The sequence below is a fragment of the Cryptotermes secundus genome, unplaced genomic scaffold (genome assembly GCF_002891405.2).
Source record: "Cryptotermes secundus unplaced genomic scaffold, Csec_1.0 scaffold167, whole genome shotgun sequence".
NCBI lineage: Eukaryota > Metazoa > Arthropoda > Insecta > Blattodea > Kalotermitidae > Cryptotermes > Cryptotermes secundus.
In genome coordinates this window covers 41,447-57,777 of record NW_019742553.1, presented here as the reverse complement: position 1 = coordinate 57,777, position 16,331 = coordinate 41,447, and the positions used below count along the sequence as shown (strand labels likewise).

The following is a 16,331-nucleotide window of genomic DNA, read 5'->3' as shown; positions in this document are numbered from 1 at the left end:
AACCTACCTCAGGGAGGGAATTGACCAACAGAAGGCAGAATGCAACAAGATAGAATCAAAACCTACGTCAGAAAAAATTAGAAATCAGAGTGGTCTTTATTTTATGTGATGTAGTTACAGTTCATAATTATGAAGTGTTACAGTTACAGTAAGATTGTGTTACAACTAATTGTAATTCTGCCTGGTAAATATCCAGTAAATCACTTCATCCAATCCGGAACTCATTAATTACTTGTTGCATTACCAGGATATGTGACAATATGAAAAGATTTAAGGAAAGCAGGTTACTGCTCACAGGACAGTGGTGTATATAAGTTCAAAATGTTTATGTATATTTTTCAATTTAAGCCTAATTATGTGTTGTGTTATAGCTTCCAGAGTTTTGGTCTGGAGTCCCTAGCACACCTGAATGTTGTTTGTCCAAGTAGTCACTTGATAGCAAGCCATACCCGACGGCGGCGATACAGTAGTGATGAACCACTGCAAGTTACAACTCATCCCTGCAAATGGCCTGGTAAGTCAAATCACTAACTTATTAATGCTACAGTAGCAAAACGTGTAAGTTCAAATACCTCTCATGCCAAAGACTAGCATCGCAGCTGATCCTGAGACAGTAACAATCATTTCATGTCCCCAACAACTTATGTCCATTAGATTCATCTTAATATTATCTTCCATTCCTTTTCACTCTTGTAAATTGTTATTTCTGAAGAGTCCCCACCCCCCAAAATTTTATATGCATAACACATCTGGTCCAGTAAAAATTTTGAAATTTATGGGAGTTGAATACACATTGTATTTGTATTCTTTGCTGTGTGTATGTATGTCTGGAACAAGCCCAGCTGTTAAACATTTGAAATTGAGACTTGAGGTTGTTATGGCTGTGTGTATGGTGAGGTAATGATGGCAGACATTGTTGGAATTGCATGAGTTAAGCTCCGGTTTCTGGGAGTAGAATAAGTGAAGAGAATGGAAGCATCTGTTTGTGTTGTGAAAAATTAATGTTAGAGCTTTGTGCAGCAAAACTGGAACTAAGGTCCTATGGAGAAGTTATAAAATCGTTAACAGGAAAGAATAAGTGAAAAATCACTTCTTATACAGTCCGTGTCAAGTATACATAAACATATTGCAATGGCGAGCAAACTAAAATTTTAACGTCAAACGGCAGTTTGATCAGTGTTACATCTAATGAACATAATAAATCATGATTTTTGGTTAGGAACCTTATACATCTGATCCCACAAATTGTATACAAATATGAACTACTATCTGACCNAGTAAAGTAGTGGGCCTAAGACACTACCTTGTGGTACACCTGATTTTATTGCAGAATTGTTAGATATACTATTATTGATTCTCGTTCTGAACTCTCTGCCATTTATATATGATTTTAGTAAGTGGAAGTAAGTGATGGGCAGATATTTTTTGATTTTGTACAGTAGTCCTGGATGCCATACCTTATCAAAGGCTTGGCTTGCATCGAGGAAGACCGATGTGCAGTATTCTTTATTTTCTAATGCTTGGTGTATTTTGTGTGTTATTCTGTGTATCTGCTGTACAGTGGAGTGGTTTTCTCTAAAACCAAATTGATGTGATGGTATCCATTCTTCTGTATTTGGGTCAGACCTTATTCTTTTTAAGAGAAGTCTTTCGAGGAGCTTAGATATGATAGGTAATAAGCTTATAGGCCGATAGGATGACACATTATTAGGATTTTTGCCTGGTTTGGGGATCAGGATTATTTCTGCTGTTTTTAGTTGATTTGGCCAGTATTTATGTTTGAGAATAGCATTATATATGTATGTGAGAAGTACTAACCCTTTTCTTGACATTTCTTTTAACATTATGGGAGTTACTTCGTCAATGCCCGGTGCTTTTCTTGGGTTTAGGAGTGCTAAGCATCAGAAGATATAGCTCAGAGTTCAAGAAGCTTTAGGTAGAAACGTCAAAAGAAGATACAGAGGGTGAATAATATAACAGGGGAAAAGCATAAAATAGTAATAATTGTAGATAGTCATATAAGAAACTGTGCTTCTGAACTACAACATAACCTAGGTGTAAATCTCAAGAGTCTGAAGTTCTGTAAAATCAGGTTGGGGAATTGGTGTAGTTACAAACACAAAAGATGAAATCAGAAACTCGAAGAATGAAGATGTGCTAATGTGATGTGGGGCTAATGATATAAAGAAAGATAATACAGAATCCAATAAATGCAGAAGAGTTGTCTCAGTTCTCTATTAATAAAACACATCTTAAATATACGATTAAAATATAAGAGGAATAAGAAAGGAAACTAATGAATTACTAAGTCAGGAAAAATATATAAGTGGGACAGTCAACAGTCTGCTATAACCAAGTGAACTGGTATTCACAGAAGTACACCATAGGATGCATAGCCAATTCATGCAATAAACATAGAAACACACAGTGTGATTACATAAAGGTTTTTGTATTGTTTTTTAAATAGTTTTCAAATTATAAAACCTTCTTAATGCCTCAGCATCTCTAAAAATTTACAATTGTACACAGCCAGATTTTGTCTGTTATATCTGAAACCCATTATGTCCAGGTTCATTATAATGAGGTTTGCTATATACATATGCTTTAAAGTCTTGTTGTAGTTGAACAGTACATTAAAAGAATGAAACATGTCTGATTTTAATGCGGTCTAAAATCATAAGGACCTCCTTTTCTTTCCTGTTCTTTTTTTCCATTGTGTCCTGGAGGTGCGTTGAATATAGAAGTTCTGGAAATGTACTCATAACATCACTTTTGATATAATTATCTTGAAAGCCATATGATGTACAGAGTAACTATATTGGACATACAATATATTGTGGCATATTTATGCCATGCAAAACTTGTTGAGCCACAGAAATCTGTAAACACAGCCATTAAGAAACAATAAAGAAAGTGGTGTTTTCTCCATGCCGTGCTGAGCTGCACCATACTAGTAGCTAGGCAGCACTGCAGTAAACATCTTGGCAGCAGCTAAGCAATGCGTTGCTGGGCATTGACTCTGTAGACGCGATGATTACATAACAGTAGAGGAAGCCTTGTTTTCTGCATGTCCATGCAAGGGTTTATAGGAGAGACTGGAATTCGTAAGTTAGTCTGTTTCTCGGTGCTATACAGCCTCGGGAGTTTCATAGTGGAAGAAGACCTGAATGTTTGATCTGAAGTTTTTATGAGTGCTATAATGCAGTGATATTGGGAGTGTGTGGTTCAGTGAGACGTTTATAGCTCCCATGTTATAAATACATGAAAACTACTACAGATAGACTGAGAAGATTAGTGTGTAGTGATTGTAAATTGAGTAAACCTGCAAAAGTGTAATAATTAAGTGTAGTTACAACTAGTGAAGATCCAGTAAACCAATTACCAATCCTAACACCCCCCCCATCTCTAGTCTTATCTACATGGCGCCACATCCCAGAAGACTGGTTTCTTCAAAGTCACAGTTGCGTCATTCAACTTCTTATCTAATTCTTTATTCATTAATGAATCTATTGTTTGATGTTGTAATAATTTGATCTGTTGAAAACACCATTAAATAAATCATAAAAAAGGGAATGCAGTGAGCAAGATTATGTGTGTTCTTGATTTCATTGTAGTATCTCTTGTACTTGTTGGTCTGCATTTGAGATTTGCATGGTAAAACTTTAGAAAAACACATATTTTATACAAAATATTTGTTTATTCCTAAGTACTAACACCATGACCATTCCAGTTCAAAGATTCTCATGTTTCCTTTTTGAAATGAACACCTGCTGAATGGTATTCCTTCACTAAAATAAATTAAAACTCATCTACGCAGTTTTTACATTGGGACAAGCCCCTCATTTACCTTGATCTTTTGTTAGCCTTTCTTGTTAGTTATCGTTCTTAACTGGACAGTCTGTATCATAGAGTTCAGTACTGAAAGTTCTGTCACAATTACAATGTTTTAGGAGTGACGAACCTCAGAGCCTTATTAGCACGAGAGAAGGATGAGGACACACCACGCCTTAGTGTTCTGTTGTGTGAGGCATTTGTTGCGACATACATGAGTCTCATTGTGTATGCCCTTGCAACATGTGATTCCCTTATCCTGTACCGACTTGCAGGGCAAAAGTTTAGCAATCAAACATGGGCAATGCTCTTTGGTGGTGGAGTCAAGAAACTTCTTAAAGTTGCTGCAAGTAATAATTCTGCCACACAGGTGAGTTTTATGTGCCAGCTGTTTTTGAGTGTAAATTGATGAATGAATTCAGACAATCGAGCAAAGTAACCAACGTATGCAGAAGGCAGAGATTTTACTTCTGTTTCTCTCTCTTCGTTTTTTATTGCTTACAAATTAAATACAATTTAAATATAACATGAATTTTTAAAGGTGAGACCACAGGAGTAACTTACATGCTTGTGTAAAGCCTCAGTTTATCTCACCATTGGACCATGTCTTTTTAGTACATGCTTGCATTTAATGTTTTGGAGTGAGTCTTTCTTTCATATCTTCAACTGTAACCCTCTTCTTCCCTTATCCCCCTGTTTGTCTATCCTGTCATCATTTCTGTGGTTCTCTTTTGTTTCTCTCCCCTTTGCATTAAACAAACATCACCCTCTTTCTCCATTTCCTGTATCTCTTTTTTATATACTTTTATGTCTTTCCCTCCATTCTCTTGCATTCTTTCTGAATTCTTGTAATAATAATGTTGGTATCCCTTACTTCCTCTCATTTCCTTTGCATCAGTTTATGTAAACATCACTGGCTGTTTGGAAATAATGCCATCCATCAGACAGTGAGAGTAACTATGTAATCTGTGAGCACAGAGGTCATAAACTGGCCTTTATGTCTTACATATTACTCAGTGCATACTGCTATGCTTTGTGATGGTGATGTCTGTTACCTTCTTTAGTAGCTGGGGTCTAGACTTTAGATTATGTGCTGCATGCGTTCCTTACTGTTAACAGCTATGAAACTTCCATTCACCCAGTCACTGTGTATTGTATATAATGCTCAATACCTTAGAATTCATAAGGTACAAAGCTAGTAAGTTGGCTGCGCCATAGCTAAAATGGTTAGTCGCTGGCTTCCCACCACGGTGGCCCGGGTTCGATCCCTGGTCTGGTGAAGTTGGATTTGTGGTGGACAAAGTGGCACTGGGGCAGGTTTTCTCCAAGTACTTTGGTTTACCTTGCCAATCTTCATTCCACCAAATTCTCCATCATCATAATAATCACCCGGGGCAGGTACAATAGGCCAATCAGTGGCCGCCGTGCCAAGTGGAACCAGCTGGACTCCACTTCCCACTAAGTGAATTAAAAAAAGTAAAAAAAAAAAATCTAGTAAGTTTGTGATTCATGTAAGTGGATCAGTAAAACTGGGTACAATGAAATCAGTTGTTTTTTTCGTCGTGTTATGTGAGGTACAGGAGCTTTCGATTCAACAAAGTAAATTGAATTTTAAAAAATATGTTAAAATCAATAAAAATACAAGTGGTTTAATCAATTTCATTCTCATTCAACCCCTATTATACACCCCTGCTATGCCACATTTAACAAGTCCAGCAGTATACTTCACCTACACTGTTTTAACCTTTTTAATAATTTAAGGAAAATCACTATAATGTGTTTTATATTTTGTCACCTAATACACTGACATTTTTCGTTGTAAAAATGAATCCATTTAACTCTGATATTTAGTAATAATGTAATTATTTTTTTATTTACAAATCACCAGATGATGACCCATGCGATTGAAACATGTAATGGTTGAATGAGACAATAAAATTGAACAAACTGTTAATATTTTTATTGACTTCAATCTATTTCATTAAAAATTTTGTTAAAATTTAATTTACTTTATTGTTGTCTCAACAGCCTTCATAACTTCAGTTCCAGTTTAAATAAATTTCATAATAAACTTACTACAAGGTCATATGAAAGTAGTTGATCCATTTCTTTGTGTTTGGTAATGGTGATTAGTCACAAGGCAGCTTGGAAAGAGAGCCAAGTGGTGGTAGTGAAGGAGGGGTTTGGACCACCATGACAAGTCTCACAAAGCAGCGAGTGCGTCTGAATATGAAACTTCTTGGACAGTTCACTAGCCAGCCAGGGACACCTCTTATGAAGGAGGACAAGCCCACATACAGGGAGCAGTTTGTTCCACCTGAAATGTCCATGGTTTCATACTTCCTCATTAAGGTAAGTTCTGTGACAGATCACTAAAAAGTAGTGCCAATTTTTCTGTTTCAAGTGTCACTCACCACATTATCCCGTAACAGTTGGACGAATAGGCCGTGTCTGGAATAGTTGCTGTGGATTCCATGTTTGCAAAGCTGATTGCCCAAAAAGACTTTGTTTCAGAGCTATTTCTGTTTCCGGGGCCTTCCCAAAAGGTAAAATGCACACATATTTTAGAGATGTCCTCTGAATTTACATAATACAATTTCAGCCACAGTTACCAGCGGAAGCCGAATGTGTGGACTATGATTCTGCTGATTCAGCTGTGAGTGACCTGGATGATGAAGAGGAGGAAGAAGATGTTTTTGAAGGAACTAGCACAAATCCCAAAGCTCCAGACAGGGAGAACACAGAACACTCGAACCCCAGCAGCTACTCATGGTGTGTAATGAGGCTCGCCATTATGAAGCTAGTACAGCATCAGCTACAAGATTTTCTTAGTGTTGCAGGAATTGAGATGCAGGGTGAGCAAATACAAATGCAATTTCATTCTGATTAGCTTATGACATTTTGTGGTTTCAGTGACTAAAACTGTTCTTTCCACATTCTTGCTAACTTTTCTTTTGTTGTTGTTGTTGTTGTTGTTGTTGTTGTTAAAGCATTTCAGAGTTTTGATTTTAGGCATGGTTTCTATTAGTTCTTTTAATACTGTTTCTGTTATTATGTCAGTATGTTATTCTTAAAAATTTGAAAAGGAAAGTTGTGAAAAGCTCGTTAATACAACAAACTACATTAATGTAATGTTTTATGCTGCTGCAGCCCTACGGGTTCTTTCTGCATTGCAGTGGAACCCCCATTTAATGTTTCTTGACCTACCTGTTCAGTGTTCAGTTTCAGTAATCTAATTCTTGTGTTCAGATATATGACTCCATGAAGAAGCTTCAAATGGGGGTTTTCCTATATATGGGACTGCCTCTGTAATATATGTATAATTTTTTAGGATTTTTGTAGATAGTATATACTTATATCCTACCTTATTTCATATTTGTAGATGCACTGTATTTGTTATTCACTGATACCATGTCACTCTCTTCCCTCTTCCAGTAGTCTGCCTCACTACCTTGAAACGCTGTAAAGACTACAGGTTTCTGAGCTGTGACACTGTATATATTGGTAGAATATATATGAGACAAACTCCGTCTTAAGTGCAACAATTTAATTGTAGTTCTTTCTTCTTTCCTTCCTCCACACTACATGTTTCGGTCCTAAATGGCCATCATCAGGTGTGTATTCTTACGTAGCTGCTACACTGCCCGTAGTTTAAAATTTAAAATCACCAGTCTTTCCAATTGTATGTATGTATAAAATCTTTGTTAACCTACACGTGTCAATATAGCAGCTACGTAAGAATACACACCTGATGATGGCCATTTAGGGCCGAAACATGTAGTGTGGAGGAAGGGAAGCAGAAAGAACTACAATTAAATTGTTGCACTTAAGACGGAGTTTGTCTCATATATATTGTGTGAGTGTAACAGGATGCTTAAATGTAATATTGTAATATTGGTAGAAGTTTACTGATGTCTCAGAAGGGCGTGGCACCTTCATCATCAGGGTTGAAAAGTAAGCAAAGCAAGTAAACAAACTTACTCTTCAACCCTGAAGATGGAAGCAGTATGTTCTTCTGGAACAATGGTAAGCATCTGCCAGACTACATGGCACCACATCCCAGAAGACACAAATCCCATTTAACCATTGAAACATCACGTAACAGTCACAGACTGCTGTATACTTTTCTTACCCATTATTGACTACTGTTTATTACTGGGTAATGATTTTTATGCAAATTATCACAAAAAGAAGACAGCTCATCTGCCCAGAAAACATTCACCATGTATTTTGGTTTGTAAACTCAAAAACATTGACTGTAGCATGTTAATTCATAACAACGAAAAAAATCCACAGATTTTCCGACTCCTACATGCAATGGGAAGAAAGTCTGATTCTTGCGTAAATATGTATTTTCCATCATGTGACTGGTTTATCTAACTGAAACCAGTAATATGCATTGGTGAATATGAAAGCAGAACAAGCAATAGTCAAATCTAATCATATTAATAAAAGTAAACCAAATTAATAAAATGTCATCATGTTATAAGTACAATAGGAAATAATTGTCATCAAAACAGTAAGCATAAAATTGTATGAGATTAGGGTTTTCACATTCATTTCGTCTGTGTGAGATGTGATGCCATGTAATTTGGTAGATGAGTACAGATATTTTAGAGGAATCTGGTGCCTCCATTTTCAGTCAGCTCTGCAAATGGAGGCAGGGTTCCTCTGAAACGGTAGTGCCCATACACCATACTGGTTGGTTACATATCTCACAAGATTGTAAGTTTATGGAAAATCATGTAACCCTCTGTGAAAGTGTATGTTATAGGAGATCTTTTGTTTTGTGTGTGTTTGATAGTAATGAGTAATGGTAGAATTGTAAAAGAACCAAGCCATTTAAATTGCAGGAATATATAAATTCTATTATTTACATGTGGTGTTTCACTGTACAATGTAACCCATATTTAATATTCCTCAATTTAAAGTTTTCCCTCAATTAATGTTCGGTTTCAGTGACCCTCAAGTCAGTAAGGCCACTCTTAAAGTATTCCCATTTTAGATTTTAATCAGTTTAATGTTCAAATTTGCAGGTCCCCAAAGAAACCTTAAAACATGTGTTTCACTTCTTAGTTTCAAATTCACGTGGTCAAGTAAGTATTATCAGTAAACATTCTCATGTAAATGAATTCAGGTGCATTTTATGTAATTTTTTTACTAAAGAGAGTGTGTTTATGGTACAGACCTCTCATGCTAATAACACACTGTTAATTACTTTGTCCCCTCGTTGGTGTCTCCACCTTATCGTGGTGAGGGTGTTTGAGTATGCCAAGGACCCTGAGAGCTATACCAGCGGTAGCGTAGCTACTGGCAGGGCCTCCCTTGCTGGACAGGTCAAAGGGTAGGCATCAGACGAAGAGAGAGACCGAAAACTGATGCCGGAAGCAGCGTCATCAGCGGCGACTTGAAGCACAGAGAAAATGATGCTCGAGATGGTTCAAGTTCGTATAGCAACAGGCGTGACCAGAGTGGTTTGAACGGCTGTTGTACTGCGATGTGGAAAGCAAATGGAAAAACTACCACATTATCTCTATTCCTGGATAGTCTCGTTCCAAAAACAGAAGATCGCATTAAGTGGAGAAACTGTTTTGGAAGAGGCTGTGGACCTGTCATCTGACAGATTACTGATGAATGAATGAATTGCTTTGTCCACAGAGTTACCTGTGTGCAGTCCACTGATCCACAGCACTCTGCGTGTTGTGACCCAGTGGCAGGATATGCTGAATGAAGAGTTGGATTTGCGTAGGCCTCCCCCTGCTGACTACATTCCTGGTTGCTTTGTGGAGACCAGTGCTTCAGGCCCAGCCATCCACAAGTACCGCTCCCTCTTAGAGAAGTGCAACACTCCCTTCCAGTGAGTCTGTCAATATTATTTATTTTATTGAATGTTGGAACTATAACATCTATGTAGTTTGTTGTGTAATTTTACATTTCATACTTTGCAATTAAGCATATGCATACTATGACTATAGTAGGGTTGCCAGCAAGAATTTTAAAATACGTAATAATCTCATAATTATTTGTTGGTGGTCACAAAGCATGTGGCGATGTCCACTTTATGAACTAAATCTTTCTCAGGTTCCAAGGAATTCTAAACATGTAGATGTGGCAGATGTCTCATTAAAGCATACATTTGGGTGAAAATGGCGATTTCTGTAGTAAAAATTACTTTTAATTTGTTAGGTACTTTTTCTCTCAGGGCATACAGTAGTGTAGTTGGTTGAGGCGCTGTGCTACAAGACAGAAGGTCATGGGTTCAAATCTGAATGAGGTCATTGGATTTTTCAATTATGTAATCCTTCCAGCTGCACTGTGGCCCTGGGGTTGACTCAGCCTGTAGCAGAAATGAGTACCAGGAATCTTCCTTGGGCTTAAGGCGTAAGGCTGACAACCGGACATCTGTGAGCCTATTGTCTAGAACTTGCGGGAACCTTGACCTCTCAGAATCTTGTGGGCCTCCATGGCATGTTACAGGGATAGCTTTACCTTCACCTCTCCCCCCCCCCAAGTAAATGTCTCAACTAATCCAATTGCTGTGTTCTGTCTATGCAGCTCTAAAAATATATATCCATTCAATTGTTTGTGAAGAATCAGTACATGTTTTGACCATCAAACTGGTCATCATTAGGTGATACAATACTTGCAAAACGTTTTTTGCAATGGTTGCAATTCAAAAACACATGTAAGTATTGTATCACCAGATGATGACCAGTTTGATGGTCAGAACATGGAGTGCTTCTTGATAAACAGTTGAATGGATGTACGTTTGTAGATTTGCGTGGACGGAACACAGCAGTGGGATTAGTTTGATCATGCAACAGGATGCACTCTGTAACGAATAAATGTCTTAATATGAGAACACAGATGTAACGCTGTAGTCCATCCCTCGTGTTATTGGAAATGATAAAATTTGAAAAAATGCTCATTCTAATGTGGATAGTTCTAATATCTGAAAAGTGATGGATTTATTGACCACTTACACACCTGACGCGGAACTGGAAGCAATTACAGCGCCTCTGCAAATCTCCACAATTCAGAAATTACCACAGCACATGCTAAGTCTTTCCCAGCGTTCTTTGTGTTCATCAGCCATTCCCTGTCAGCATCTTCTAACAATGGAGATTCTTTAGCTCCACACACTCACATCCTATCTTCACAGCTTCCCATACCGAACTCAACTGACCAGGTCGCTCTAATTGTCTTCAAGATGACCCTTTGGCACAGACCACACAGAAGTACCCCATTTCCATTGTTGTAGTCCAATTGTTGCATTATTAAGAATTCGCTGCCTAGCAATAGGAACATGTTTACACAGTCACTGCATAGCAGCACGTGTGTATGCCACACTATTGTCACATGAAGGAGTGACTGTAGATGGGGTTTGGATTGGTAATTGGATTTATTGAACAATTACAGATTGTAATTACAAGTAACTATAGCGCTATCACTAATTCACACTCTCAGCAATTCACTACAGCACACACTAAGTCTTCTGAGACTGCTGTATCTTCACCGATTGTAGCTCGGTAACGGCTCCCAATGCTGTACTTTCCTCAGCTTCTGTGTTCACAACTTGCTGGCTGGCAACTGTCTCACAGCTAACTAAACTCTAGATTTGTCCTGCTTATAACACCTCTGTATGGACCACATAGAAAATACCTCTCCCAACAGTTCTTCTGTTGCGTCACGTAGCTGTCACACAGACTAGAGAGAACACTGCTTCCTGCAGACCTCCTATTGTTGCATGACGTGTTCCTCTGCTGTGTGTGCAATCATTGTTATGCTGATAAGTTTTTTACTGTGCTGTAACCCAGTAACTGCTGTCTGCATTCTACATTTCTCCTTCCTTAAGGCTAATCATCCCAAATAGCCCACAGGCTTACCACTATTTCTTCTTTATTGAGGGCTGTGCTGATGATGTCCGTGGTGTACCACCAGCATCCTCAGTCTAAGGTAAAATCGTCCATAGCTGTCAAGAGGTATCAGTATCCTTGGTTGCTTCATGGGAAGGGCCCAGCTACATCAATGGCCAGCTTATGAAACAGAGCCATGACATTGTACTGATGCATTTGGCCGAGATTCCTGGTCCTGGGAGCTGCAACTGGCTGCACAGGTGTCGCATAGCTGGCACCATTTCTCAACATCATTTCTTGCCTGGAGCCAGTATACCTTCACAGGATCTTATTTAGAGTCTTGTTGACATCCAAGTGACCTCCTGACAGTCCACCATGTAGTTCAGTCAGCACGCCGTTCACTCTGCTCCAAGAGGGAATTATCTGGAATATTTTTGATCGTTTGTCTACAGATTCCCAATGGCCATCTTGTATTCTGCCTCACAGCAAAGGATTTCCACTAGGCCCCATAGCTTTTGTATGTGGGGCTGCTGTCGGCGATGTCTTTCCATTCTAGGCACTGTCTAATCTGGTATTTGTTTTAATATTCACACTTAAATTAATCCATGATTGATTTCTTCCTCATCCATTCCAGTTATTCACTGTCATCATAACCACAGTACATTGTATAGTCTCAAACACTGGCAGCATCAGTAAGTAAACCACAAATACATAAATATTTAATCTTTAATGTACAGCATTTACGTCTTGCAACTGGAATAATACTTCATTTAAGGACTAGTATTGAAATATAAATTGAATCGTCCTAAACTTGTTTTGCAGACCAAAACATGCTTCAGCGGCTCCAGTTCGGCGATTGTGGAGCTTTCTAGTGAGGCAAGAGCAAGTGCAGGACATTTTTATCAGAGCGGTTTTTGGAAAACGGAGATCTATGTCATCTACAATGGACACCCCCTCTGCAACAGATGGAATGAAAATGACTGAAGACAAAGGGTCAGACTCAGGAACCTCATTGCCAGAGCCTGTTAGGATCATCCACAAGGAACAGGACTCCATCTCTGCCTTCTGTCTCAACCAGGTGCCAAACTGATGTGTGTGATTTACTTCTTAATACAGGACAAGTTAAACGGTATTTCCTGGATGACAAGGGCTTGATTCCATGCAGGGCTGACCCATCTGAACTGGCTCATTGGTGTGCTCGACCTCCTATCCGGTGAATACGTGGGGCCCTTTACCTAGGGATAAAGTCAGACAGTGTGTGAAGCTTATCATTCTTTTTCATCTAATGCTGGTCATGAATGTGTCTGGATCTTTGCTGCTGTATCTTTTATGTTATTTTATTTGTGGTACTTAATTACAGGGAGGGGCACTGTGCGACAAGCTGGAAGGTCATGGGTTCGATTCCCAATTAGGCTGTTGGATTTTTCAATTGGCCTAATCCATCCAGCTGCACTATGGCCCTGGGGTCAGCTCAGCCTCTAACAGAAATGAGTACCAGGAATCTTCCTGGAGGGTAAAGGACAGCCAGGGCATAAGGCTGACATCACCACCATCTATCAGTCAATTGTCTGAAAATGTGGGAGCTGTGACATTTCACAAGCATTTGGACCTTCATGGCCCAAAGGCATATCTTCATCCTTACCACATTCGTGCCTCTTATATTTTATGTTAGTCTTTCAATGGATCCCCTCATGTGAAAGAAAAGTTTTTCAGAATTAGTGTTCTTGTAGATTACACGTATGACTGGCTGGAATAAAGTAGCATAAAATGTGAAGTGCCTCTTAAGACTGTATTGTGCAAATAAGTGTTTCCTGCATTTTCAGATGATGTTAATAAACCATGCTTGAGGCAAGAGCCAACATGGCACAGGAATATTTGTAGCCTTCGCCTAAGATTTGATTTGAATATTGTCTGAATACTGAGATCAAGTGGTTAACACTCTTTCTTCATGTTCAGAAACTCCAAGGGTCAAGTGCCTGGCTCAAAAATTAGATATCCAGCTGTTTTCATGGTTTTCTTCAGTCATCTAAGGAAATCCAAATTAGGCCATAACAATTTCCACATCATTTTCAGTCCCATATTCTCTAATTATCAGTCTATCACTCATTGTTACATAATCTTAGCAATTGAAAACATTGTTAAATAAGACAATAAGTAAAGAAATAGGACTTCTTAATGTTATCATGTAGTTTCTGTGCAGTATATGTGTGTGGTGTTTTCCTGTTGAAAGATCACAAACATACTCCTCTTTTTTAGAATTTCTCACAGTGGAAGATCTAGAGGGTGAAGAATATGAGAATTTGGAAATTAAGCAAAGTCTGGTATAGCAAATCCAAGGTTGTTCTGACTGCAGGAGTTGTAGTACTATCTTGCATAAACCATTACGTTCTCGTTGACAAATATCTGTCTCTGACCGAATAGTCATCAAGAGAGAATGTCAGCAGAAGTGCCTGGTATAGCCAGAAGATCACCATTTTTGTTCCCAAGAAAGTGTGGACAAATGATTGTATATCATGAAATAACTTGCCATTTTGTTAGTGTTGCGGTATGCACTGACCTCACCTGTACTGGACATTTGGCCAGTAATTTTTCTTCTGATGCAATCTTTCCTGTATGAATGGAAGAAATGCTCCATATGTTCTGCTTTTGTGGTCACGTATACACAAGAACGTTGATATTCTCTGACATTTAAAATGTATATCAGTCACATGCTTGCTTGTAGGAATGTGTGCTTTGTACTATAACGGATATTGTAGGTACTCTAGGGAAAGAATAATAGCTCTAGTGTAAAGACCAATGCAATTTCTGTATGAAATTGTTAAAACTACACTTTGCCAAGAATGTTTAATCTCAGTAACTTAAAAATTCTTTAAGACAGAGAGTTGACATAGCAACAAATTATGGGCTTGATTCCCAGCAGTGCAAGATTTTTCTCTTCTCCACAGCTTCCAGACTGGCTCTGGGCCCCACCCAGCCTCCTATCCTGTGGGCACTGGAGACTTTCCCCAGGGTAATGGGTCAGGGGCATGAAACTGACCACTCAACTCCATCTAGTGCCGAGGCCTAGAAAGGTGGAGCTATATCTCCACTCCCCATATATGTTCATGGCATGGTCCTTAACTAGTTAAGCACAGGGATAGCTTTTTTTTCCCCTTTGCCATCATACTAAGATAGTGAATGTGACAGAATAACAATATGCACAAAGTGGTATTACTATCTAAAGGAATTTTTGGTGATAGTGACTCAAAGGTGTCTTCCTCTGCAGCCATCTCCTATTCATATTCATAAGCATTAACAGCTAAGGGTGTACCATACATGATGATAGGTAACAGAATATCAAGCATTAGGCTTTTAAGTAAAGGCAGTAGGCTGTAATTAACCGCCTCTCTGGTCTAGTGGTCAGAGTTCCTGGCTACAGATCCAGATGTCTGGGTTTGATTCTCTGCGCTACCAGATTTTCTGAGAAATAGTGGGTCTGGAACGGGGTCCATTCAGCCTCGTGAGGATAATTGGGGAGCTATTTCAAGGAAAATGCTGTTCCAGTCTAGAAAACTGACATTAACGGCCGTGGGGATCCGTTGCACTGACCATGCGACACCCTCTATCTGCTAAAGTTGGCACTAACTTCGCCAACAAGAGGCAGTCAGTCGGGCAGTATAGTTCGCTTGCGGACTAATACCATGGAGTTTTTTTTAGTAGGCTGTGATTATATTGACTGAATTTAGTGAAGACTCCTGCTATGGCATGTTGAAGATCATCATGAAATGTAGTACAGACATCCCTTGGATTTCATGATGTCTGTGTTTTTCAGTTTATATGCTGTGTGGTGTTTGGTTTTATATAGGCACAGTCTTGTAATTAGTGTACACACAAAAGAATGGCTGCTGCAACAAGAGATTCACTACGTTAGTGCCTAGACAAGCCAAATTGATGTTCTTTAAACTTTATATTGAATATAAGTACCAGCTTATTCTGGCACATGATGGGTTAGTACCCTGAAATACAACTTGACTGGTTCCTTCTTGGTTTCTTTCCGGTTTATAGTACTTACCTATAATTTTTCCACGTTTCCACAATACATGTAACAAAACTGTAGAATCAGTCACTAAAACTGATCAGGTTGATAGAAATTAATTTATTTATGGCTCATTTCTAGGTGAATGCAGGCTTGTTGGCTTTAGCTACACCACGAGAAGTGCAGGAGATGGACATTACGTTATTGTTGGAGCTGCCATCATGGCTGGAGGATGAATGTGAATTTGACATCATGAATCTTACACGGTTAGCCATTCTTATCAGTTTAGTGATATTTAAATGAATTGTGAAATAATGCTGTCACTGCTGAGAATTGTTGTGTTCATGTGTACAGTAATATATATGAGCTTTTAGTATAATAAGAACTATTTGTAATGAGAAGTCATATTCATTACCAACTGAAATGCTCTTCAGATGAAGTTCAATATATATTGTCGTGTATTGGGTGTATATCGCGACAAATAACTTCACGCCGTATTTTATATAGCGAATTTTATTTCACATTCGCACTTACAATCACCCAAATTACAGATTTACGATTACTGCTATCTGCAGTATCACAAATAGTACACTCCAAATGCCACAATACAACTGACTGGTTGCTGGCTA

General features: G+C 38.5%; 1 protein-coding gene across 2 annotated transcripts in view; it reads left to right on the top strand.

The window, feature by feature from the left end:
- Window positions 1-16,331, top strand: part of LOC111873299 (dmX-like protein 2) — a 196,670-nt gene that overhangs the window by 147,760 nt on the left and 32,579 nt on the right. For both annotated transcript variants that reach the window (XM_023867896.2, XM_023867897.2), the window contains exons 44-50: window positions 372-514; window positions 3,951-4,201; window positions 5,965-6,183; window positions 6,434-6,686; window positions 9,490-9,688; window positions 12,510-12,765; window positions 15,844-15,968. In XM_023867896.2, the coding sequence (XP_023723664.1) occupies window positions 372-514; window positions 3,951-4,201; window positions 5,965-6,183; window positions 6,434-6,686; window positions 9,490-9,688; window positions 12,510-12,765; window positions 15,844-15,968 (1,446 nt within the window). The remainder of the gene's footprint in view (window positions 1-371; window positions 515-3,950; window positions 4,202-5,964; window positions 6,184-6,433; window positions 6,687-9,489; window positions 9,689-12,509; window positions 12,766-15,843; window positions 15,969-16,331) is intronic.